Source organism: Solanum stenotomum, chromosome 8 (assembly GCF_019186545.1).
Source record: "Solanum stenotomum isolate F172 chromosome 8, ASM1918654v1, whole genome shotgun sequence".
NCBI classification, from domain to species: domain Eukaryota; kingdom Viridiplantae; phylum Streptophyta; class Magnoliopsida; order Solanales; family Solanaceae; genus Solanum; species Solanum stenotomum.
Window position 1 is genome coordinate 14132907 of NC_064289.1, and position 25684 is coordinate 14158590.

Consider the following 25684-nt stretch of genomic DNA (forward strand, 5'->3'; position numbering starts at 1 on the left):
GCTAATGAGAGTAATTAATTTAATTATGATAGTTATATGCGAAAGTTTCCCTTTTTAATTCAGCATCCCACCCAACTCTTATTTCCAATACCCATTCAATACAGCATACAACAGCAGCCCATACAGCAAAAAAATGTGACCCCACTCCTATACCCTTTGTTCTTCTTCTCCAGAAGTTTAACGAAACCCAATCCACGCGCTGCAAAACCCAGAACTCCAGCAATCGCATGACCAAACGCTGCTCCAGCAAAACAGCGAACCAGACGTGACCAAAATTGTGTGACTCTCGTCCTCTTCCTTATCCGTTAGTACGAGAACAAGGCTAGGTGTCTCCATCTCCTTCCGAGTTCGTCCTTGGCTCAAATCGGACGACTCTCTGTTCAAATCCATTAGGGATTTGTACTATGCTAGCCGACCTTTTTGGATATATTATCCAAGTCGAGAGTAGAGTTACTCCCAACCTTATCCTTTCAAGGGGATTCAAATTTCAAATTCAAATTTTTTTTCCAAATTCCTCCTGTTTCCCCCCTTAGATCAATCCTTATCTTCTTCTATTTAAAAGGCTGACCCACTTCATTCTAAAGGTTGGAGATAGTCAATATTGAGTTAGGGAAAAATATGGGAAAAGATAAAAAGGGCACAACTCCTAAAAAGCTGAAATTACAGTAGGTTATTAAGGAAATACACCCAATATACATTTTCTATTCTTGTTCATTGTTGCAAAATTTGCTGGAATTCTTGAGGCTTTCGCGATTGGTGGTGGAATCGTGTTCAGAAGCTCGTAGCTTCAGTTTGCTGACCGAAAATGTAATGTTTCTTCCATAGTAACTTCTTCATCTCTTCTATTTCGAATCAATGTTTGTAAGATTATAAAATCTTTGTTCTTGTTTCGGTGGTTCGTGATTGAGCTTCGATGCCATCATATGCTAGTTATCTATTCTTAAAGGATATCTCGATCTAGTTTCAACATCGATGCAGATGATTATCATGCTGAGTTTGTCATCCGTTCGCTTCTATTTTCAAGTTTATTTGTTTTATTATGCTTTATTTTGAATACAAATATGAGTGTTGCAAGTGTGTTCTTTGTGAGTGTTGCAAGCGTGTTCTTTGTGATTTTATTCTAATCGAGTCTAGTTCGAACCGTGATTGTAAGATTAAGTTCCTGTTCTTTTGCTTAGGTTATATTCAGTGTTAATGATAATTTTTTTGGTTCGATTCATGTCGAGTTTGGTTTTTGCTGATAATATAGCGATTGCCTCTTATTTTCCAGCCTACATAACTGCATATTGTTTGGTTTCGAACTGTTCTGCTCGTATTAACTTATTTTAGCTTGTTTTAATTTTTAGAAGTTGTAATCTTTGCCATTTTGATGGCTTCTTTGCTACCGACTATGTTGTAATTGCGGTTCATCTAGTTGGACATTAATACCGGTTTATTTAGTCTTAATTCCCTTATAGTTTGATGATCTGATGCTTGTTTTATTTCTATTACAAGCACTGTTTTGACTTATTGTTTCTATTGGCTAACTCTGCATGGCCTTAGCCCCTCTCCCAAATGGTCAAGTATCAATCCTTGGTGTATACCATACTTACTGTGCAGTCTTGATTTGAACTAAGTTATCATGTTCATTTGGTAGTAGTTTTCTTGCAATTATTTACTCTTTATGTATTTAAACAGTTAAATTTGAATAAAAATTGTTTGTTTTGTTTACCATGATAGGAAGATTAAATATTTTGACGTGGTATTTGCATCTTTAATCAAATGCTGCCTAGCTTCGGGATTCGATTTGTTTAATCTTGGCCAAAGTGTTGCTAGCTATTTGCTACCTTGTTATGTTGCAACTGATTGATTCTCATTGTCATTTAGACTTTTATGGTTTTGAACTGCTATTATTGGATACTAATTCTAATTCTCATTTTTGTTGCATGTGAAATTCGCCCAAGTCCTCATGGACTCTACCTTTACATTGCAAAAGGGGTCATAAGGACCCAAAAATCCTTCCTTTCGAGTCAGCCAGCCAATGGAATCGAAGAATAGGTCCCCGAAACTAGACGTACAGGTGTCCAGAGCAGATATGAGATTGTATACACTAGTATACATCTAGTGTATACGTAAAAGGGAAAATGGGCCTAGAGGCCCTCTAAATTCAGTTTTATATTTTGTTGTTGGTCCTACGCCCCTTTTACTTGACTTATTATTTTGTTAGTTAGGACAAGTGGAAATTGACCCTAATGCCCAAAGAAAAAATCATTATTCTTATGTTAGTTTAGGATAGGTACAAGTGATTTAAATGGGTCAAAGGCCCAAAACGAAGTTAGGTCCAAGTATTAGCCCAGGCGGACAGATCCAGACTTGGGCCCAATTCTCTTTCCCTATCTATTTATTTGCTATTATATGTTATGTGTTTATTTAACTTGGCCTAATCGGACGATCATACATACGTGTTTAAATTTGAAAGATGTATATGTTATTTGAAAAATCATTATTCTTTGGGGGTTGGGAGTTTAATAGTTTGTTCTAGTCAAAGAAGGAGTTGTACAAGCTACTATTCCATCCAAAATGTGGACATCCGGAGACGACAAGAAATAAATGACAAAAGACTTTCCATCGAGGCATAGTTTAGTATTGTGCCCTATGTGGGACTGATTATTTGTATTATGTTTCCCAATTATGTATCTCTTTTAGTTTTCTTATAAAGTTTGTATAAATTTGGGTTTGGGGCAATGAAATATTTCAAATGACGTATACATCCTTCAAATTGTTAGGCCTACCTTTGGCACAAATGGTCACATATTTGTTTAGAACGCGCAATTTTTGCTTATTTGTTATAACTGCTTGTGTGAATATGTTGTTTTATTTGAAAATGTTCTAGCCTACTCTTTTGGAAATTTTCTAGAAACCCCTAAGCACAAATATCAAGTCACTATCAAAAGTGCGTCCAAATACTCTTCGAGTCTTTAGTTTCCCACCAAAATTCGAACTTCATTTTTCACATCTTACTTTCTCATTTCAGAAAAAAATAGTTAAGCCTATCTCAAATCTATAAGAGGTTCAAGAGTCGAACTACGTAGGACCTGAATTCTCTGTGAGATACGTAGGCAGCCTTCCATGGCTCGGTCCCCATTTTTGAGAGATCCTATCTTGTCCAACTCTTGCAATGATATTGAAATTTCATCTTAATCGAAAATTAGAAGTATGTCAATGAAAGATGCAACCAACTTTGTCTCGACTCGAGTCGACTTTTTTGATTCACTAATCCCAAAATTAAATAGACAAATTGCTGTTTATTTAGTCACTTTTCTATATCCGTGGGCTCGTGTATCTTCAAGTGGAACAACTCTTATGTGTTTGTGATTATGTGTGATATTTTGTATTACTTATTACCTACACAAACTAACACATTTGCCTTATGAGTTATTTTTCTTTTTTCGGTACTCAAAACTGATTTGAGTTGAAGAATTGGTTGAACATTCAAAGTTCTCAAAGATTCCTTCCCAAATTGAAATTTGTTGAAAGGAAAAAGAAAATGACCCAGAATAGTGAGAATACTGGCTTGACTGAAGTTGTTATAGTTCAGCCTCCTACTGTTGAACAAAATGAGTTAAATGCACAGCTGATGCAACAGATTGCTGAATTGAGGGTTGAACTCCAGAAAAAATGAGATGTGTCAATTTCAACTATCGATGTCAACACCCTAGGTGATGGAAGGCTTCCACTCCATTTCCCTCCTCTGAATTCAAATTCGGAACATGTCCAGAATAACCCACCCTCCAACCCTGCTCAAAATCCCTCAACTAGCAACTTAACTACCCCAAATTTTCATTAGACCAACACTTCATACCAAGCACCACGTCATCTTTAAAGCCTAAATCCCAACCCTTAAGTTTTCCCTCCCCTTCAAAACCAAAACGCAAATAATTCTCAAATATTCTGTCCATTTCAAAGTTTTAATGTCAACAATCCTCAAACATCCACTTTCATGTACCAGACCCCTACAAAAGGCACTCAAAATCCACCAAATGCTCAACCCTTACCTCCAAAAGTTACTTTTGATATCCCAGTCCAAACTGAACCACACCTTCACTATACTGGCTATTCCAAACTTGACCACTACGAAGAGAAGGAGAAGTGGAGGGCCAAAGAGGAAAAGACTAAGCAAATCATGAAGGAAGAGATTGTGAAACTGATAAAAGAACTTGATTACTATTTAGAAGAGATGGGGCTGAATTACAAAAATTTATGCATTCATTCGGATTTAGATCTTTCGGAAGGGTTCAAAGTGCCAAAGTTCGTCACTTTTAATGGAGCTGGAAATTCTCTAGCACATCTGAAAGTATATTGTGATCAACTCGTGGGAGTTAGCAAAAATGAAGCATTGTTGATGATCATCTTCAGTCGAAGTCTAAATGGAGAAGTTTTGGAGTGGTTTACATCACAAGAATTAAAACAATGGACGAGTTGGAATGCACTTGCAAGGGATTTCATTGAAAGATTTGGACATAACGTAGAAGTTACCCTTGATCGCTACTATTTGGAGAAGATCAAACAGAAATCTACAGAAAACTATCGAGAGTATGCTCTTCGTTGGAGAAAAGAAGCTGCGAGAGTAAAACCTCTCATGTCAGAACGTGACATCACTGAAATGTTTATTCGAACTCAAAAGCCTGAGTACTATGAAAGAATGTTGTGCATGATGGGAAAAAAAATTGTTAAGATCGTTAAGGTGGGAGAAGCTTTGGAGATGGTTTCAAAACTGGAATAGTCACAAACCTTATTGGATTGCGAGCTAATGGCAAAGCTACCATAATTAGTGATATGAATATGTCAAAAGGAAAAGAAGAAGAGGTATCTGTTGTTACAGCTACCCACATACGGTCTGCTCCACAAAGGAAATATCGAAACCACAATGTCAACCAGAAAAAATTTCCTCGTCCAAATTTTGAGAAGTCTCCTAAGGTATTTACACCATTAAGGGAATCTCAAACTAAACTTTATGAAAGGTTGAGAGCGATGGGTATGCTCTATCCTATAGAAGGCAGGCCAGGCAATCCTTTGGAAAAAATTTACAGGCTGACCACAGATGCGCTTATTATTCAGGAGCTATTGGACACGACACAGAGAATTGCTCAACCCTCAAGCATAAAATTCAAAACATGATCAACAATAATTTAATCAATATTGATTAAGCCTCATCAAACTATAGCGTATTGGATGCTTAAGAGTAGGTACAAAATGTCTTTGAACAAGGTCATACGAAGTATGCTCGACATTGACAAGAATTCTGCATATGAAGTTATTATATCTTTCCTTTGTAAACGCACGTTTAATCTTTTTCTTTCCTTTTTTTTCTCACATTCCTTGTAATGAACTACGTCTGACCTAAATTCTCAAGAATAAGATACGTAGGCGGCCTGTGTCGGCCTCGGTCACACTTTATTCAACTTTCAATATTTCTTTGTACTTGAACTATGTTCAATCTGAATTCTCGAGAATTAGATACGTAGGGAATGCCTAAGTCGGCCTCGGTCATTTCCTTATCAAAATTCCTATTTTTGGATAATCCTTGAGAAGGGGAACTACGTTTGACCTAATTCCTGCCTCAATGGGATAAGTGGGCGCCGCAACGGCTTACTGCTATTTCCCATAAGATTTCTATTTCTTTTATAATGGAAACTGAGACAGAATATTTCGATGGATCTCAAAAATTAATTTGAAGATAGACTTCTTCAACAAGTCAAGACTAGACATCAAAATGCAACTGATTAGTTTTTAAGCGGATCTAAAAAAAATAAAACCAACAAGATCTCATTTTCTAGAGAATCAAGTTTGCAACTGGGACATAATTTTTGGTTAAAGGACTTATACTTATAGTCATCGAGGCAAACTGGGATAAAATTTTGAGGAGGGACCTCAAAATTTCAGAATGAGCAACCTCAGGGTTAACGAAGCAAGTTATAAGAATTTTTCCGTATTTTGGACTGGGACAAAATTTTTGAGGAAGCTCCTCAAAAATTCTATCAAGACTATCTTACAAAGGAAGGACGCGTGTGTAAGCCAAATTGCATGAAGGAGCATGGAGAGAAGACCAATACAAATCAGTCTTTCAAACCAATAATTTTTCTTTGGATGCATGAACAACGAAGTCACAAAAATGGAAATGTCAAAGCTTTCAGGCGTTGAAAAAGATGTCATTTACATCCATCGTGGCCTCATCAACAGAACTAAGAAAACTTTCCATCTCATTTTATTTTCATTTCATTATGTTGTCTCAAATGATTTATAAACAACTTCATTTTTTTTATTTTTGCAGGAATACTGAAGACAAACGCTAACAAATCCTTTCAAAGTCTTAAGAAACAACGTGTTGGAGGATCACTGGTGACGAGTCACGATCAGAGTCGCAATCTCGCTCACCACAACCTGATCTTGATAAGTCAAATGACTTAATCTAACGCTTTATCTTTACTTCTACTCTTTACTTCATCGTCGATACTAATGTTTGGTGTCAAGCTTTGGAGGTGATAGTATTGATAAAGTCAAGATCATATGTGAAATCGACATCAAATCTGAAGATGATAAAAAGTGGCACTATCTTAGAAGTGTTGCAAGGGAAAATCACCAATTCCTTCACATCAGAAAAGATGTTGGAGATCGGAATATCCTCATGACAGTCAAATTTATCAAATCGTTACAAGATTTCGATAACGATTGAAGATGTTGGAAACAAACTCAAATTTCGTTGAGTTTGTCAAGGAAGACATGAGTGACTTTAATTTTCGAGTGAAAGAATTAAGCCATCTACCTCGTTACAGTGGGAATATTATCGAGTCATCCACCTCGTTACAGTGGGAATATTATCAAGCCATCCACATCGTTACAGTTGGAATATTATCGAGTCATCCACCTCGTTATAGTTGGAATATTATCGAGTCTCCACCTCGTTATAGTTCGAATATTATCGAGCCATCCACCTTGTTATAGTTGGAATATTATCGAGTCATCCACTTCGTTACAATTGGAATATTATCAAGCCTCCACCTCGTTACAGTTGGAATATTATCGAGCCATCTACCTCGTTACAGTTGGAATATTAAAGAGTCATCCACCTCGTTACAGTTGGAATATTATCGAGCATCCACCTCGTTACTGTTGGAATATTATCAAGTCATCCACCTCGTCACAGTTGGAATATTATCAAGCATCCACCTTGTTATAGTTGGAATATTATTGAGCTTCCACCTCGTTACAGTTGGACTATTATCGAGCATCCACCTTGTTACAATTGGATTATTGTCAAGCCATCTAGCTCATTGCATAGATTACCAGAGTTTGCCATGCAAAAAACAAGCAATGACATCTCCAAATCTTCATTAAACTATGAGTTGTATTGGACATACGGTGTTCGAAAGCAGTATTCATTATTTTTTACTCTCAATACCTCTTTATTTTCTCATCTAGTTGAGAAAGATGTTTATGCTTATCCATAAAGGTATACTCATTTATTATATATGAATGATCTTTCTTTATTGTTTGATTCAAGCCGCTAGCTAAAGCGGCGTTATGTCTACTAATCATTTACTTTAAGTGTGCAGACATATACTGGACATACATATATGACATAAGAGTGATTTTAACACACCAAGACAATGCCGTATCCACAGAAATGTGCAAGGAGATATCTGAAAGTATCGTAAGAGACGTTACCACTTTTTTCAAATACAGTTTCTACTAACAAGTTTATTTGAGTTTTTTCTCGAGAACATTTAAGAGGATGAATTCTCAAATCAAACCAAAGGTGCGGACGACATTAACAAAGATGCAGCACAACGTGGAATTTTTTCTTAGCAGCGAATTGGGACATAGTCCGAAGAGGAGTATTAAACTCTTAGGACGCAAGCTGAGGAACGACTTCCACCACAATCAAACCACACCCCTATTAAAAGACATGTGGGTTTTTCTTTAGGTTTATCGTTTTCTATTTCACATCTGGAATTTTTTTTGCTATTCACCGAAGGCAACTTTCCAATTCGAGTGACAATGCACCAAGAGTTTTTTGAAATTATGTCCGTGTAAGTTCTTAATTATGGGTGTGAAGTGCACCACAGTCATGACTAAGAGATTTCAAGCCTCCTTTTCAAACTTGATTCTTTTGTCACTTTTCCAAAACCAAATGTTATCTTACATAAGGGATTTCCTTTTCAACCGATTGAGTCGAACTACAAACTGTCTGATTCCTTAAGTTGAGGGATATGTAGGAGGGATCAATGTTGAAAACTCGACTGTATTCCAACATTTTCTCTTAAATCTTATTTCCGAGCATTCCGATTTATCCATAATCCGATATTGGGATACCTCTTGAATTCTTTCAAAATCGTGCGTCAAATCAAGCGTATCGAACTACAAGTGGCTTGAATTCTCATATAGCATGGGATGTAGGAAACCCATTTCCAGGGTTCGGCCATAATTCCTAAAGTCCGTGCCAAAATCCCTTTCCTAAAGATGAAGATGCGGTCGGTCAAAATTGAATTTGTCAATTTCATTTGCCTCGAATTTCTTTCATCAATCCAAGTCAAACGAGGAATAGTTGTTGACACCCAATTTTGGACCTCCACAATATATATTAATCATTGAGCTTCTTAGATTTCAAACGATTTGAAATAATTGACTTTATAAAATTCAAAATATTTTTTTTCTTTTCAAGTTGTTTTAAATAATTGAAGAGCCCTCTGGAGATTGGTAGGGAAAGAAATGGCTTATACTTCACATATCCAAGATGTCTTACTTGCAGCACCAACACTCCATCTAGTCCTGTTTTTTCATTTCCAATTTGTTCTGATTCTGTTTTACCTTCTGTATTGAGTAACTCATCTTGTATTTCATCTGTAAGATCCATTCATGATGTTAATAAAAAGGTTGGTTGTAGTCATCTGAATTCTGTCAATAGTTCATGTTTTACTAATTCACATATACCATGCACATCTCATGGGAGTGTGGATCACTTATGGCATACCAGATTAGGTCATGTTCCCTTTGGAAAGATGAAAGGAATTTCCACAATACCTTTTTCTTTTGCTCCAAAGCAACCTTTTGCCTGCACTGTCTGCCCTATGGCAAGACATGCAAGACTTCATTTTCCTTCCAAAATTACATCACAATCTACCAAAATATTTGACCTACTTCACATTGACTTGTGGGGACCATACCATACTCTAACACATGAAAGTCAGAGATATTTCCTCGCCATGGTTGATGAATTCAGTAGGTCAAAATGGACTTAACTACTTAGCTGCAATAGCAATGTCCTTCATACCATTAAAGCCTTAATATTCTTGATAGAGACTCAGTTTAATACAATAGTCAAAGCTATTAGGACTGATATTGTACTGGAATTCATTAATAAAGAAACATCAGATTTCCTCTAAGATAAGGGGATCATTCATCAAAGAACCTGCCTCTATACAACCTAACAAATGACATAGTGGAAAGGAAACATAAGTATTTGCTTGAGACTGCCAGGGCTCTGTTGTACCATTCAAAACTTCCAATGCAATACTGGAGGAATGCATTTTAACTGCAGCTTATCTAATCAACAGGCTCCCTTCCACATTCTTGAAAAACAGAACACCTTTTGAAATACTATATCACAAACAACCAACGTACTCACACCTTAGGTCCTTTGGATGTCTATGTTTTACAAGCACTGTAAAGGGACACAAGGACAAGTTTGAACCAAGATCCACACCTCATGTCTTTGTTGAATATCCCTTCAATACAAAGGGTTATAAGGTCCTAAACATGGAGACCAAAAGGATACATATTTCCAGAGATGTTGTGTTTTATGAGAATGTTTTTCCTTTTGCTACTATTTTTCCTGATTCTAGTTTCACTTCTGCATTGAAAAAGCTAACTAATTCTGAAATGTTGAACTCTTCAATCAATATCTTTGATGCTTACATAATGGACAATAATGTTGCCAAAGAAGTCACTTGTCTTAATGATCCTGTCACCCCACACCCTATGATGGATACAAAGACTACCAACCATGATGCACAAACCAGACCAATCACAACCTCACCTAACCACAATGCATCTATCCCAATTATGACCAACAATGAACCATCACTTAGAAGATCAACTAGAACTCACACTATTCCAAGTTATCTTTGAGAATACACCTACATATTACCATCCTCACATAGCTCTTCAAATTCAAATCTGTTTCTCCCAGTATTGACATCCAACATGTTTCCTTAACCTCTTTTTGCTTCAATAGTCAGCAGTTAATAAAACATATTTCTCATGATGTAGAGCCATCTTCTTATGAGAAGGCATCCTTGGATCCAGCATGGCAAGCAGCCATGACTTTGGAATTTGAGGCCTTGTCTGCTAACAATACTTGGGATCTAGTATCTTTGCCTGCAGGGAAGAAAGCAATAGGTTGCAGGTGGGTATATAAAATCAAACATAAGGCTGATGGATCAGTGGAAAGGTTGAAATCTAAGCTTGTTGTCAAAGGCTACACATAACATGCTGGGATTGATTATAATGAAACCTTCTCACATGTGGTGAAGATGACCACTGTGAGAACATTGATTGGACTGGCTGTTAAGAAATGATAGAACCTATATCAACTAGATGTCAATAATGTTTTCCTTTATGGTGATCTTCATGATAAGGTATACATGACACTTCCATAAGGGTTGCTTGTTGATGATAACAGAATGGTATGCAAGTTAAGGAAGTCTTTGTATGAACTGAAGCAGGCAAACAGACAGTGGTATGAAAAACTGGCTACAACTCTTTACTCAAGAGGGTACTCACACTCCAATAGTGATTACTCCATATTTCATAGAAAGGTAGGCATGTTTACAATTTTTGTAGCAATATATGTGGATGATATAATCTTGATAGGAACATATTCAACATAGATGGAGTCTTTGAAAGCACATTTGCATGTTCAGTTTAAGATTAAACACCTGGGAAGACTTCATTATTTCCTAGGCATAGAAATTTTGTACAAAGATGATGGTGTATTCATTTCTCAGAAAAAGCTTGCTGCAGATTTGATTAAAGAATTTGATTGTTTGGACTGTGGTACAACAGCATCACTACTCGATCCATCTGTGAAACTAAGCTCTAATGAAGGATCCCTTCTATCTGATCCAACTTACTACAGAAAACTTGTGGGGAAGTTAAATTTCCTCACAAATACAAGGGCGTACATTACATACAGTGTTCAACACCTTAGCCAATTCTTACAGGCACCACGAGAACCACATCTCAAGGCAGTATTTCATGTATTGAGATATTGAAAAATGATTTAGCCCAAGTCATTTTTAGGACCAAACACACATATTGCACTATTACTACCTATTATGACTCAGACTGGGTAGCATGTTCTGATTCTAGAAAGTCAGTGAGTGGCTACATAGAGTTCTTGGGAGACGATCCTATTAGTTGGAAATCAAAGAAGCAGACAACAGTGTCCATGTCTTCAGCAGAGGCTGAGTATAGAGCAGTGAGGAAAGTGGTTGGGGAATTAGTTTGGCTAGAAAGATTGTTAGAAGAACTAATTGAGCCTTGCAACCTACCTATATCAGTTTTTTTGTTACAGCCAAGCAACAATTCATATTGCAAAGAATCTGTGTTTCATGAGCGTATCAAACAAATCGAAGTTGACTGTCATTTTGTTCGAGCTAAGCTACAGGGAGGTCTAATTGCTCTTCATCATGTTCCTACTACAGAGCAATTGACAGATATTTTGACCAAGGCTTTGAGTGGACCTAATCACTCTAACATTTTACGCAAGTTGTCGGTGACTACCTCCTCATCAACTTGAGGGGGGTATTGAGATTATAATAAATTAATTAATTTGTTAGCTAGGCAATTTGTATTTCTGTTAATTGGTTCATTCAAGTAGTTAGTTGTATGTGTATAAATAGTGACTTTCAGCTCAATGATAATCAGTTTACAATTTCACAATTCAGTTTCCTCTTTTCCTGTATTCTCGTCCAGATTCATCTGCAAGCTCAGAGTCTCCTGCCATGGAGTTCTCAGTCGTTTGAGTCATAATCTCTACAATATACACGGTTGAAATTCACTACAAGTCCTCCGCATTCATCCTTCGTTATCTTCCACTATTCAACACGGTTGAATTTAGGGCCCGTTTGGCCATGCGATATAGTATTATGATATGGTATCATGATATGGAATCATGAGATGAAATTGAAGGTTTGTTTGGACATGCGATATGAAATTTTTGTGTTGTATATTTTTCTCATAAACATAAAAATTCCATAAGTTGTAAAACTGTTAAAATAGCCCCAATTGTTTATTCAATCTTATCAAATAAATAAAAAATTATACAATCGCATAATAAATTATTACAAAGTTATTTGTTCTCCACTTAAGTAATTGTTCCATCTAACTTTAATTTAATAAAAAAAATTGAACATAAATTGTACTTGATATGCTCATATCTCTCAACTACTCTTACAAATAACCTATAAAGTAGAAAAAAAACATACATTAGTGAGTAAATATTAACTTAGAAGTTAAATACACTAAGATAAAAATTAACAAACATCACTGACTTCTAACTATTTACAAGAAAAATCAATAGTTAAATATTATAGAATAACGAAATTTTAAAAAGTTATCACAAGTTTGAGTCAAAAACACTTCTAATAAAATTTAATCAAAAAAATTATAACTAGTCCACTTGACTAAATATTAATAACTAATTGATCAAATTTTTCCCAAGTCCTCAATCCATTAGACTTTATATTCTTCAGTCATGTGAACGAACATTTTGCGAATACTAAGATTAAGAAAGTGCGGCACCGCCAATGAAAATTGTCTTTTATCAATATTATATGCTTAGTCATAAGTTTAAGATGTTTTTTTTTATTATTATGAAAAATCAAAAAAGTATTACTCCCTTCGTTCTTATTTATATTCACCAAATGAATTTCTACTTTATCATTTATATTCACCAAATTTAAAGTAATAATAAATTTTATATTGGTGAGAATAATAAATTTTAAAAAGTAATGATGTGATTATAAATTTTATTTACATATGAAACAAATGGTTAGTAGATATAAAAGTGGGGTTATTTTGATAAAATATAAACTCATGGATCAATTATTATATTAAAATATCTCAAATCATAATATGGAATAACCATATAATTTTATATCATGGTTTTTGGAGAATATGGTATCACCTCTCATGATATGGAATCATGAGATGGAATTAGCGCAAAATCACATGTCTAAACGTTGATTCCATCTCACAACACCATATCGTGATATGGTATAGCATGGCCAAACGCCTACTTAGTATGACTTATATGCTCCAGCATATGGCTGGCCATGTACAACCAACATTGGCGGGTCCTTTTATTTATCAATCAATCTATCAACCACTCTTGTACCATGTTTGTCGGCATGTTCAAGTGAGTAGTCCGGCATTATAATTTCTAAGTGTGCACTGACTTACCGTCCCTCAAGGCCTAACGTTTTTTCATTTCCAAATCTCAGATCTATCATATATTTTTTGGTCAATGGCTATCAACAACTCATCAGTGCTCAATGAAGTAATTATAGCGATGGCTCCATGGCCTGAACATGGCCATCTCAACCCATTATTTCTCCTTTCTCGCTTCATTGCTTCACACAACATTCCTGTACACTTCCTCTGCCTAACTGCCCGAAACCACGATTTGAAGAAACGCCTTCAAGGTGTTCGACGAAATGCCACGGATGAAAATTTGCATTTCTGTGACCTCTCAGTACCTACAACTGAGGCAGAAAGTGATAAAGATTTGCTGTTGGAAAATCTAGGGAAGTCTATTTGTGAAAAATGTCATTTACTCTCGAAAAATACTAAAAGATTGGTCATCATTAATGATTGTTTGATGATAACTTATATAAGCGATCTGCATTCAATACCCAACATCAAGTGTTATTCTTTTCACTTCTTTTCATCTTTCGTTAGGTATTCGACTCTCCGACAAATTCTTCATATAGTTGATGAAGATCAAGACAAGTTGATTCAGGAGCTAGGCGATGAGTTTCCAACTGTGGAGAGCACTTTTGGGCCACATCTGGAGGAGTATATACAAGAAGAACGTGAATGGAAGCTAAATTCTGGAGTTGTCTTGAACTCCTTCAGAGAATTGGAAGACAAGTATCTTGATTCATTTGCCATTCATGCAGAGGATATTACGCCGGTGTGGTGTCTTGGTCCATTTCACATGCTGCTCGAATCATCAGTTGATTTGTTGAATAGGAGTGCTCAACATGTGTCCCTGGAATTTCTCGACAAGCAAGGTGCTAATTCTGTAATATTCGTGTCATTTGGGACAACCACTACATTGTCACAAGAGCAAGTCAATGAGCTCGCGCTTGGTTTAGAACAGAGCAGCCATAAATTTATATGGGTAGTAAGAGATGCAGATGATGAAAGGTTGGACACGGAGAATAATTCCGAGGGGAAAGATGGGAAGGTTGTATTGCCAGAAGGATTTGAAGAAAGAGTGGAAGGAAGAGGAATGGTGGTGAGAAATTGGGCGCCTCAATTGGAAATCTTGGGACATCCATCAACAGGTGGGTTTATGAGTCACTGTGGATGGAATTCTTGTATGGAAAGTATTAGCATGGGAGTTCCCATAGCATCTTGGCCTGTCCATGTTGACCAGCCTTATAACACGGTGTTCATAACGAACGTGTTGAAGATTGGAATCTCTGTATGGAAATGGAGTCGCAGAGAGGAACTAGTACCAGCTGCAGCAATTGAGAAAGCTGTCAAGACGTTGATGGGTACGCCAGAAGGAGAAGAGATGAGGCAGAGAGCGGTGGAGTTGAGTAATAAGATCAAGAACTCTGTTAGCCATGGAGGACTTGCACGCAAGGAGATGGAATCTTTCATATCTAATATTACCGATAACTAAATTCCATTGCGAATCTCAAAATGTTATGTTGTATTTGGCTTTGTTAAATTTCTCATATTCGATTATGTAAACTTTGGGAATAACATCTTTGTTTAATCTTCAGATTTTTGTAATGTATAAATATTATATATACATAATGTTTATGAATGTATATAAATCTCAAATTTATATACATCGATACACGTATACCTTCACAATTTTTGGATGCACACATGCTGTTTATATGTTATAGTGTATATACTCTGACCAAAAAAAAGAAGAAGTTATCGTGTATATACAATGTATCAGGATATATATATATATATATAGTATACAAAGTGTATTTATAATGATACTGGATGCGCACACATGGTATGTAATTGTGTATACTATGTTTTGAAAGAAAAATATTGCTATGTTTCTTTAAAATGGTAAGTAATTGTTTTCACATAAAAGAAAGAGCACTAATCTCGTTTGCTTATGAAACTTTCGCTATTCTCAAATCATACCATCTTAGCCCATTTTGTATGTAATTTGAAATACTTAGGAAAACTATAATAATTCCAATTGTTGGAAAAACATCAAAACTCATGTGTTGAAATTCTTGACAAATTAACGGTTGAAGTTTGTTGGGATTTCATTTTGAAATTGTAGTTAAAAGTTAAAGCAATCTGATAGACATTTGAGCTATTTGGTGATGCTTTTGATCCCTTTCAAATGGAATTCCGTGGGTTGGAGTTCGTAGGAGACAAAACTCAATAATTGTATAAGTTTGTATAATAATATAAAAATATGTATAAACACTTTTTATACACTAATGTACATTATTATACAAAGTTGATACATCATTTACAGTAAATGTATCATATTTCATATCGGGTATATAAACATTATTGCGAAAAATTAGTTTTGTGGGGAAATAAACTGAAAATATACCTACGTGGGTGTGAACTATTAAAGAAATGAGTATTTTACACGGTAACTAACTATTAAAACATACAGTTTACATTACATACGAGTAATAGTTTTCTATCTTGTCACTCGGTGTCTAAAGTCCGCATTGAAGCCCGGACTAAATCTGTATTGCACATTACAGGGTCAATTCGGGGGTGGCGCTCCCCAACAAGATTTTCTCCATATATAACCAAGACTTAAATTCGAGACCTCTGATTAAGGATGGAGCAGTTCCACCACTGCACCACAACTCATGTCGGTAAAAGGCTCTATCTAATTGGCTTAATTTCTGAAGAATACTTTACACTCCCTCAATTTTAATTACTTGAAGCAGCCATGGCAATGCCAATGTGCAAACAAATCCTAAATAATGTGTTGATATTGAGGTGGGACAGTGTATAATGATATTCCCCGTCTCAAAATAAGTGTTGTTTTAGTAAAAAAGAATCGTTTTAAAAGAAGTATCACTTCAGAAATTCAAGACAAGAAAAAATAGTAATTATTTTTTGTACTCTTATATTAAAGAACTAATTCTTTTTAATAGTGCTCAATTGTCAAATTTAAGATTGGTGAAAACAATGATTTCATATTACATAATATTAACTGGATTAACAGTTAAATACTTAAATTTTTTTAATAAATCTCTTAAGAGATATATAAGATTTAGACAAAAGTTTTTATAAATGTGAATCCACGTATCAACATTGGATCTGGCCGTAACGTTTGGCAGAAGCTAGTAAATTTTAAACATGTAAATTGAGAATCATGAAAGTTTATAAAAATAATTATTAAAAGGAAAATTAGTACAATAAAGTATATACAATGAATTTTGGGATGCCTAGTAATTGTACAATATGCAATGAATTTTTGGATGCCTAGTAATAGTTGTAAGTGGATGAAGGACTAGAGGTTAAATAATTGCAATAGTATATTATCCCCAATTTTCAACATTAAACTTAGCTTGTTGATTATAACTATCTAGCTAACCAAATGCATTTCATCTATTCAACTTCAATCACTTCATCTATCAACTAGTTGCAGTGTAGCTTGAATTCTCTTGTTGCTTACTTCATCTAGGATGATTTTTGAAAAATACTTCTTCGACTGTTCACTTTTACTTATTCACTTTGGATTGTACATGCTTCTTAAAAAATATATAAAAGGCATTATTAAGTGATGTTTAGTCTCGGGAAATAAGTAATTAATATTAAGAATAAATTATGGACAAAATAATAATATGTGGTGTGTTTGATGTGAAGGAAATCGTTTGAAAAAAACATTTTTTTAGAAAATCAAATGGTGTTTTACTTATTTCTGATGCTTCTTATACAAGTTAAAAAATAGTGTCCTAAAATCATTTGGTATCTAAAACCAATTATGAGAATAGGTAGGGGTGGAGTTGTGGCGCAGAGTGGGGGTGATGGTGGTGGTTGTGAGGGTAACGGGGAGGAGGCAATGCAATTTGTTTCCTAATTTTTTTAGAAAAGTCATGTTCCTTAGTTTTAAGGAGCTTATTTTTCAATTTTTTATTAATTAAAGATGAGAAAATAGAAAAACATAGAATGCTTTTTAGAAAGTGATAAATAAATTAAAAATATATTTTTAATATTGTGAAAGGTAGACAAGTAAAAGTAATTGAAGTAAGCATTAAACGGCATACCAGGTCTACCAGCATATATCATGAATTTTTTTTAAAAAAATGATTATTGTTTATTGACTCTTATACAGTGGCAATGTATTTTAATTAAAGTTCGGAAAATGACTATTTTGTAAATTGACAATTTTAAGTGGATAAGCTATTTTTAATTTGTAATTATCACTATTTAAGGTACTCATACTTCATTAGAAAACATAATAATAATTTACCGAATATAGCAAAAAAAAATAAAAAATTAAAGCTACCACATATTTTAATAAAGCTTCATGGAAAGCTTTATTGATAGTCATTAAAAAGCTATGGAGCATGAAATTTGAATTGAAGCGATAAAATATAAAATTTTAATAAATCATGATATCAAGATTTGCCACTTATAATATTCTACCACCACATATTTAAATCATTTATAATTGAATTTTACAAGTTGCTCGATGAAAATAGTACTTGAAGGTGAGTTTTCCCATTTATTTGTATTTTTGTAGACATTATATTACTTGGTGGCCCCAACATATAATGGGAGTACCAGACGCTCCTCTAATAATCATCAAATTATTTGCTATCTCCTTAACGTTGAAATGTTTTTTAAACATGTGAAACGCACTTACTATATATAAATCTTAATGTTTTTTGTCTTATTTATTTGAATTAATTTGTATTTGTATAACACTTAACGAAACCCCGTGTTATTGTAAATAGTATGCAGATAGTCTCTGTCATCTTTTTGGGACCCTGCCGTCCAAAAACTAGAGCACATATGCCCTTCACTCTAACGGAAGACTAAATAGGGGCATGTGGCGCAATCTTATTCGTTAATCCAATTTTTAATAAATATCGGGTTAGTGGATAAGATTATGACATGTGTATGACCGTTAGTATAAAGGGTATATATGCTCTAGTTTTTGGACGACAGGGGCACCAATGTCCTAAAAGTATGACGGAGGGTATCTGCATACCATTTACGATAATTCAGGCGTATATTTGTCCTTTTTCCCTAACGAAAATGATGAGTTGATTTCTCTAAAGATGACTCGACTGATAATTATTACCTCAGAAAGTCTTTTTTTTTTTAGTTAAAAAGAAAATTGACATCAAGAAAAATTATGACTTTTTAGATAATAAATATTAGTTAAGTTATTATCGGAGAAATCAACTCCGAAATGCTACAGCGTGACAAACTCTTCTAGTTATAAAATTGTTTACTCACTCTCTTGAGTATGACACCACTACAGTAATAATTGAAGAAAACTACGACATGATGATAACCTATTATAATCGATCATGGAAAGTAAGAACATGTACATTATTACTAGTAATTTGAATATAATTTTTGGGATGGGTCAGGCAATGAGATAATATGCCTTTTTCTCCTCTGTCCAAATAGATCTAGTTTAAATATTTTTAATCCGCACAAGATGTAATTATTTCAAGAGAGACATTTTCGGTAGTTCAAAAACACTACTCTTAATGTTTTAAGTTGATTGTTCTAATTTAACTTGATATGAAATTTTAATAAATAAATAAAACTTGAGAATCTTGTGGTCTTAAATTAAATATACATGGAATATACTATAATGACATTTAATCTTGTAATCTTTTTTTGGTAAATGTAAGCTTTATTACCAGATATATCAATATGTACAAAGTGTTTTGGGTTCTGGCTATGGACATAGTCCCAAATCTCAGATTTCATTCTACTACCCTTACCACTAGACAACTATTCTATGGATAATAATTGAAGTTATGAATGAAAACAGCCAGCTTCGGTTGCATATTGCTTCTACAATGGATTTCTTGAATGATAGTCCTGGTGATCACCTCTGTAGTTCTTTCTTTCTTTTGAAAAATTCTGTAATTTCTCTCTTGCCATACATAGTATACTGTAGCTGATAGAGTCATCCTATATAGTTCATCTTGCAGTGCTTTGCCTTTGGCATGCAAAATTGCCCATTCCAATTCTTCACACCACCTTACAGTATTTCTGTTAATGCACAACCAGCGTAAGAGTGTACTCCATATCCTAGTAACCACAGTGCATGAAAAGAAAAGATGTTGGTGTGTCTCTAGCTCTTGCTTACACAATGAACACATTCACTCAGTTTGTATCCCCCAATTTTCCAGCCTATCCTTGGTATATAGTCTCTTATGTATGGTCAGGTACAATATAAATATCCATTAAGGATTCCCTTGATTATTACATGACAACCTTCTGAATGGCACCTTTGTGTACTCCCCCCTCAGCTTCTTATACATATCTTTTATGGTGAACTGCTCTGCATCCATAATCTCTGTTATCTACATTCCAGACTCAGAAATCCAACGACCTACTTGCATGATCTTTCTCACCATCCAAGAAGCATGTTGCCCTACTACTTTCCATGGTCTCTTGCCTTTAAGATAGTATGTATGGACCCAAACGATCCATAACTTATCTTTCTTTTTTGCAAGATTCCATAACTGTTTTAGTATAGCTTCTTTATTCCATAACTAAACATCATTTACATTTAGTCCACCAGCAACCTTAGGCCAACATAATGTGTCCCATGCAATGAGTGCCCTTCCCTTTACTTTGTACATCACTATTCCATAAAAATCTCTTACACATTGATTCTACTGTTTGTAAGATTTTTTTAGGAATGAGAAAAATCTGTGACCAAAAAGCTTGGATAGAAGTTAAAACACTTTGTACCAACTGGAGCCTCCCTGTATATGATAGAAACTTTACTGTCCATGTGTTGATCCTCCCCACCATTTTATCTATTAGTGTCTGGCACTGGCTGATAGATAACTTCTTTGAACTGAGTGGAACCCCAAGATAATTGAAATGGAGGGTTCCTTTAGTGAAACCTGTGTATTGTAGTATCCTTTGTTGAATTGGTTCTGGAACTTCTCCAAAATACACACAACTTTTGGATAGATTAGCTATGAGTCCTGATGCTTGGGAGAATTGCTGGAAGCATTTAACCAGAAGTGTAGTTGATGGAATGTCTCATCTGCTAAATAAAAGTAGATCATCTGCAAAGCTCAGTTGTAGTATTTGTTACTTTTGACATTTCGGATGAAACTTAAACTCATTCTTGTTTCTCAATGATCTCAATAATCTTGTAAGATATCCATAGCCAACATAAATAGATAAGGGGATAAATGATCTCCTTGCCTCACCCCTCTCCTTGCCTAAAATGGAACACTTGGGCATCCATTAATCATAATTGAATAAGAGACTGTCCTGACACACTGCATAATCTATGTTATAAACTTTCAGGCATCTGCATTCCAATCAAAACTTCGTTAAGAAAGTGTCATTCCAAAGAATCATATGCCTTTTGCATATCAATTTTGAACATACACCTAGGTGATATCCCTTTCCTCTCATAGCCCTTGATCAACACATGGCTTAATATAACATTATCTGTTAACATTCTACCAGGAACAAATGCAGCTTGACTTGGGTCCACTAGAAAACCCATTACTCCTTGGAGTCTATGTGTGAGCATTTTGGATATGATTTTATACATTGTGGTGCAACAAGAAATAGGTCTATATTCTTTGATGGAGCTAGGATGTTGTACTTTAGGAATAAGAGTAACTGATGTCCTGTTAATAGGAGCATACATCTGATTAGTGCTAAAGAACTGGAGTACAACAGTCATTACCTCATCACCTATAATAGGCCAAGCTTGCTTGAAGAAATATGAATTGAAATCATCTCCACCTGGTGCCTTACTATCCTCAATACTTTTCAGTGCAAGCATAACATCATCTTTTGTAAAATGTTGGATTAACTCCAACTGTTGAGCTCTTGATAAAACAGGACCATCAATCAATACTACTGGCTGGGTGGCTGACATGAGAGGATTTTCTTTACCTAACAGATTTTGGTAGAACCTCACTGCTTCTTTGGTGATTTTTTCTGGATCCCTGATGATTGTGCCATCTTCTTTGGTAAGCATAGTTATTTGATTTTGGGATTTTCTGCTCTTCATACTAGCAAAAAAATATGAAGTGTTTGAATCCCCTAGTTTAAGCCATTGTATTTTGTATTTCTGTTTATAAATTGCCTCTTTAATCATGCTTCATTTGTGTAAATGTGCCCTTAACTCCTTTTCTTCATCTAACATACATTGGGGTATATGAACAGTTCTCATATGACTTTGTTTATCCATCAGCTCTTTCCTGAGATTATTAACCTTATCTAATACTCCCATGTATTTTCTTTGATTTAAGTGCTTCATTTCTCTTCTCACCTCCTTCAAGTTTTTCTAGACCTCTTGCATGCCTGTTCCTTTTATTTTCCACCTTGCATATATCTTATTTTTAAACTCTGGGTGTTGTGCTAGACAATTATAGAGTCTAAAAGGCCTTTTCTTTTCATCCTTGTGTTCCTCCACATTGATACTCAGAGGAGAATGGTCTGAGAATAATGGATCCATAGCCAACACTTGTGCTATTGGCATATGTAGTACCCACTCAACATTAACCAGTGCTCTATCTATTCTACTAAACATATGTTCATTTGTCCAAGTGAATTTTCTTCCAACGGTGGTCAGCTCAGTTAAGTTGCAGTCATTGATGCATTCTTGGAAATCTTTAGTTTCTGATATTTGCACTTAACTTCCAATAGGTCTGTCATCTGCTATCAAAATGGAATTAAAATCTCCCATGATCAACCATGCTTCATTGATGTGTGTACTCAGCTGCTTTATTGTTGCCTAGAGAGAGGTTCTGGCAGTTATTGAGTGCAAATCATACACTGCTGTAAATTGGAATTTCATTTTGCTCACTTGTATCTCAACCTGACCATGAATGTGTTGTGCAGATGATTCCACAGTGGTGAATTTGACTATACTTGGATTCCAAACCACCCAAATTCTTCCTCTCACATTGTTTGTAGCATTTGTGCTCCACTCCCAGCTTGGCATTACTTTATTTATAATACTTTTAACTTTATCTTCTCTAACTCTATGCTCACTAATAATTGCTATTATATTAGCTTTATTTCTTCTTAAAACAGCCTCATCTCCTTGTGCTTCACCTCCTGATTAAACCCTCTTACATTCCATGTGACTAACATGAATTATTTGGAGGTTTTGGTTCAATGATGGCTTCCTCACTTGCTCCACTATGCTGCCCACTTTCAAACCTACTCCTCTCATCCTGCTCAGGGTTTTCAATCCATGTAGTTTGTAGTGCCACTCTTTTACCAGCTGACTTGTAACTCACAATTTGCCAGTTCTCCTGGTAATTTTCCTTTACCCTTTGTGTTTCCACTTCATGAATAGGATCTGATTGTGGCTCTGTTTGCTTCTCTTGATTCTTATCCCCCATTATTGTTGGCCTCCATTCTTTCCTTTGCCCCTGTCCTTGACATCTTTTAGTTGGTATTTCTTTTGGCTTGTCACATGAGTGACCTACTTGTAAGCATTTTTTACAATACAGTGGTTTCCATTCATACCAGTTTTGTTGCTCCAGTACTCTCCTCTTAGGGTCTCGAATCTTAATCATCTTGGGGAGAGGCCTAGTCACATCTATTTCAATCAGTATTCTCGCAAAGGATATGCGACTTGCTTGTGTGGTACACTCATCAGCATATAGTGGTTGTCCCAAACTACTTCCTATTTTGCTTAGAACTACAGAATTCCAGCAGTTAAGTGAAAGATTAGGAGGTTTTATCCATATCGGAATAGTAGTGAGGATCTGTTCTTTGAAATTAAATTCTGGGAGCCAAGGCTTTATTATAACATGTTTTTTGAGAAAACAGTGAGGTCCTGCACACAACACCTTATCCCTTTCCTCTTCATTTGCAAATCTAACTACAAAGTATCCATCAAAATGATATAGAACTACTGGTTTGGCAGAGAATGACCCCTGGGCTATAATAAACCTCTCCATAGCTCCAATTGATGGTATTGCTCCTACAACATAAACAACCACCGAAGAAGCCCATTTCTTATCCTCCTGAGCTACGACAGAATTTCTACTACCTTCTCCCCCTCAACAATTAATAGAGCTATATAGTTTAAGTTCATACCTCTTCCAGTCAGTCGGTTTATGGAAAAGAGGTTCTCCATGGCTTCTCAGGTGATACATCTGGAAGGTTTAACTTTCTCTGTGCTCCTCCCACATTCTAGTCCAAGTTTACTGTTTCATTGATCTCGATGGGATTTTTTTGGATACCCCCACCAACTCCTCGTTGTTGTGTTAACTCCGGCCATTCTTCATCTCTTACTTGTTTCTCTTTGTCCAAATCTGAAACCACCATCGCCATAGCTTCTAGTGTGCTCAGTTGTATCTCACTTCGTGGAACTGTGTTTATTTTTCCTCCATTAGCACTAGTAGAAATTCCATGCAATATTTCCTTTGCTCGATCTTTTTGCACAGGTTTCCGTGGTCGTCCTCTTCCCATTTCCGGCGAGGTACAGGTTAGTGCACTCTAACGTGCGTCAGGCTCAGAGAGAAGATTTGAAACGGAAATTTGAAATATAATGTGGATATTATCTTGTAATCTTAAACATGTCAAGAGGAAAGTTAGAATTAAAGAGTTGTCAAAAAAAGGAAACAGACATATTTATAGAAAAGACTAAAAAAAATGTGACAAACAAATTGAAACGAAGAGAGTACTATGTTTGTGAACTATTATAAGCCATTTCCAGAGTGTTTGAACCACCTGCGGTTTGTTATTTAGGGGAAACCATAATTGTTAAAATGTTATGCCATGACGGAGGGTGGGTCAAAGAGAGGAACTGAGAGATTTTTAGGTTGACAAATTTCCTGGATGAACATGACATCTTAGCTAAATTTCATATCAAAATTAATAGGAGAAGAAAAGAAAGATAAATTTTATAAGGCATAACACAAATTTACAAATACGTTTTCGAGTTCATACCCCGAGTAACGAATTTGTGATATCTGCGGGGCTAAAGCGCGCGGACAATACCTGCCATACATTTGGATCGTAATATTAAAGCACTTGATATTCCTGAAGTATAACAGAGAGCTGCGATTCATTATTGGAACAAATTATAGTGTTAATATAATTTCGAACCTAACTTGGAAGTGTAAATGCTAGAGAAATTTATCGAAATCTCATCACTTCAGAAACTAATTACTTAGGTTATTCTAATTTTCGATATTAAAAATCTTATCAGATTTTGTTGCGTTCAGATACATGTATCTTGGGATACATGAAGTCAAAATTAGGTGAATTTGTTTTAGATACATTATATCCAAGTGGTTTCACATGTATTTGAGATACATAACAAATCTCGTTCACCTACCTCCCATCTTGCTCACCACTCTCCTATGTATCTGATATCTCAAATACATACAAATATATGTATCTATGTGTATCTAGTGTGATTCACTTGTATATGGAATATATGACTATCTCCCTCGTCTCCCTCCCCGTTTCGCCGCCGTCTTTCCTTATTTTAGTGTATTGGATAACAAAAATACATGTATCTAGGTGTATCTTTCTCAATATATGGTAAGAAACTCTTAATAAATAGTAAGATACATAATTATTTGAAAATATAGGTAGAATTCATATATATGATGATATGGATATATGTCTAATAAAGTAATTTCACCTAAATATTACTGTAGTCTTTACATTTTTCTAGGATTTAAAACTATAGTTTAGCAAATTTTTGTACTTACTCCGTTTCTAATTTATGTAAAGATATTTAACTAGACATAAAATTTAAAATTAAAAGAAAAATATTTGAAATTTATTATCTAAAATAAGTTATATATGCTACATAAATCGGATGCCACTTGGGGTTACGTTCTAGTTTCTCAAGTTAGAGTTGTTACATATATCTATCATTTGTATCTCATGACAATTTTAATTTTATTCTTATATGAAGTTCTGTAACCTAGATATATTGCCATGTGTTGCTTCAAACTTTTTTCTTTGCGTAGCCATCTATAAAAAAGAAAAATACCATTGTTACAGAATCTAGCTATATCTTTCTTTCATTATTTTTCTAAGAGAGTGGGGAAGGGGGGAAATAAAATTAATTATTCACCCACAAGAATCTCAGAGTTGATAACATTATATTAATCAGATTTATGACATCACTAAGAAAACAAAATAATCCTTGAATATTTTTTAATAAATGCAGCGACCCAAGTATCAACAA

General features: G+C 35.0%; 3 protein-coding genes across 3 annotated transcripts in view; 2 read left to right on the forward strand and 1 right to left on the reverse strand.

Annotated features, from left to right (window-relative positions):
* LOC125875055 (inactive poly [ADP-ribose] polymerase RCD1-like) overlaps nucleotides 1-25684 on the forward strand; it is a 485870-nt gene that overhangs the window by 192845 nt on the left and 267341 nt on the right. The gene's annotated exons all lie outside the window — the stretch shown is intronic.
* Nucleotides 1-25684, reverse strand: part of LOC125875097 (dolichol-phosphate mannose synthase subunit 2-like) — a 250508-nt gene that overhangs the window by 59619 nt on the left and 165205 nt on the right. The gene's annotated exons all lie outside the window — the stretch shown is intronic.
* On the forward strand, nucleotides 13414-15144 carry LOC125875066 (zeatin O-glucosyltransferase-like). Its single transcript, XM_049556134.1, has 2 exons — nucleotides 13414-13459; nucleotides 13545-15144. Exon 2 carries the CDS (start codon nucleotides 13568-13570, stop codon nucleotides 14954-14956), a length of 1389 nt encoding a protein of 462 aa, XP_049412091.1. The 5' UTR covers nucleotides 13414-13459; nucleotides 13545-13567; the 3' UTR covers nucleotides 14957-15144.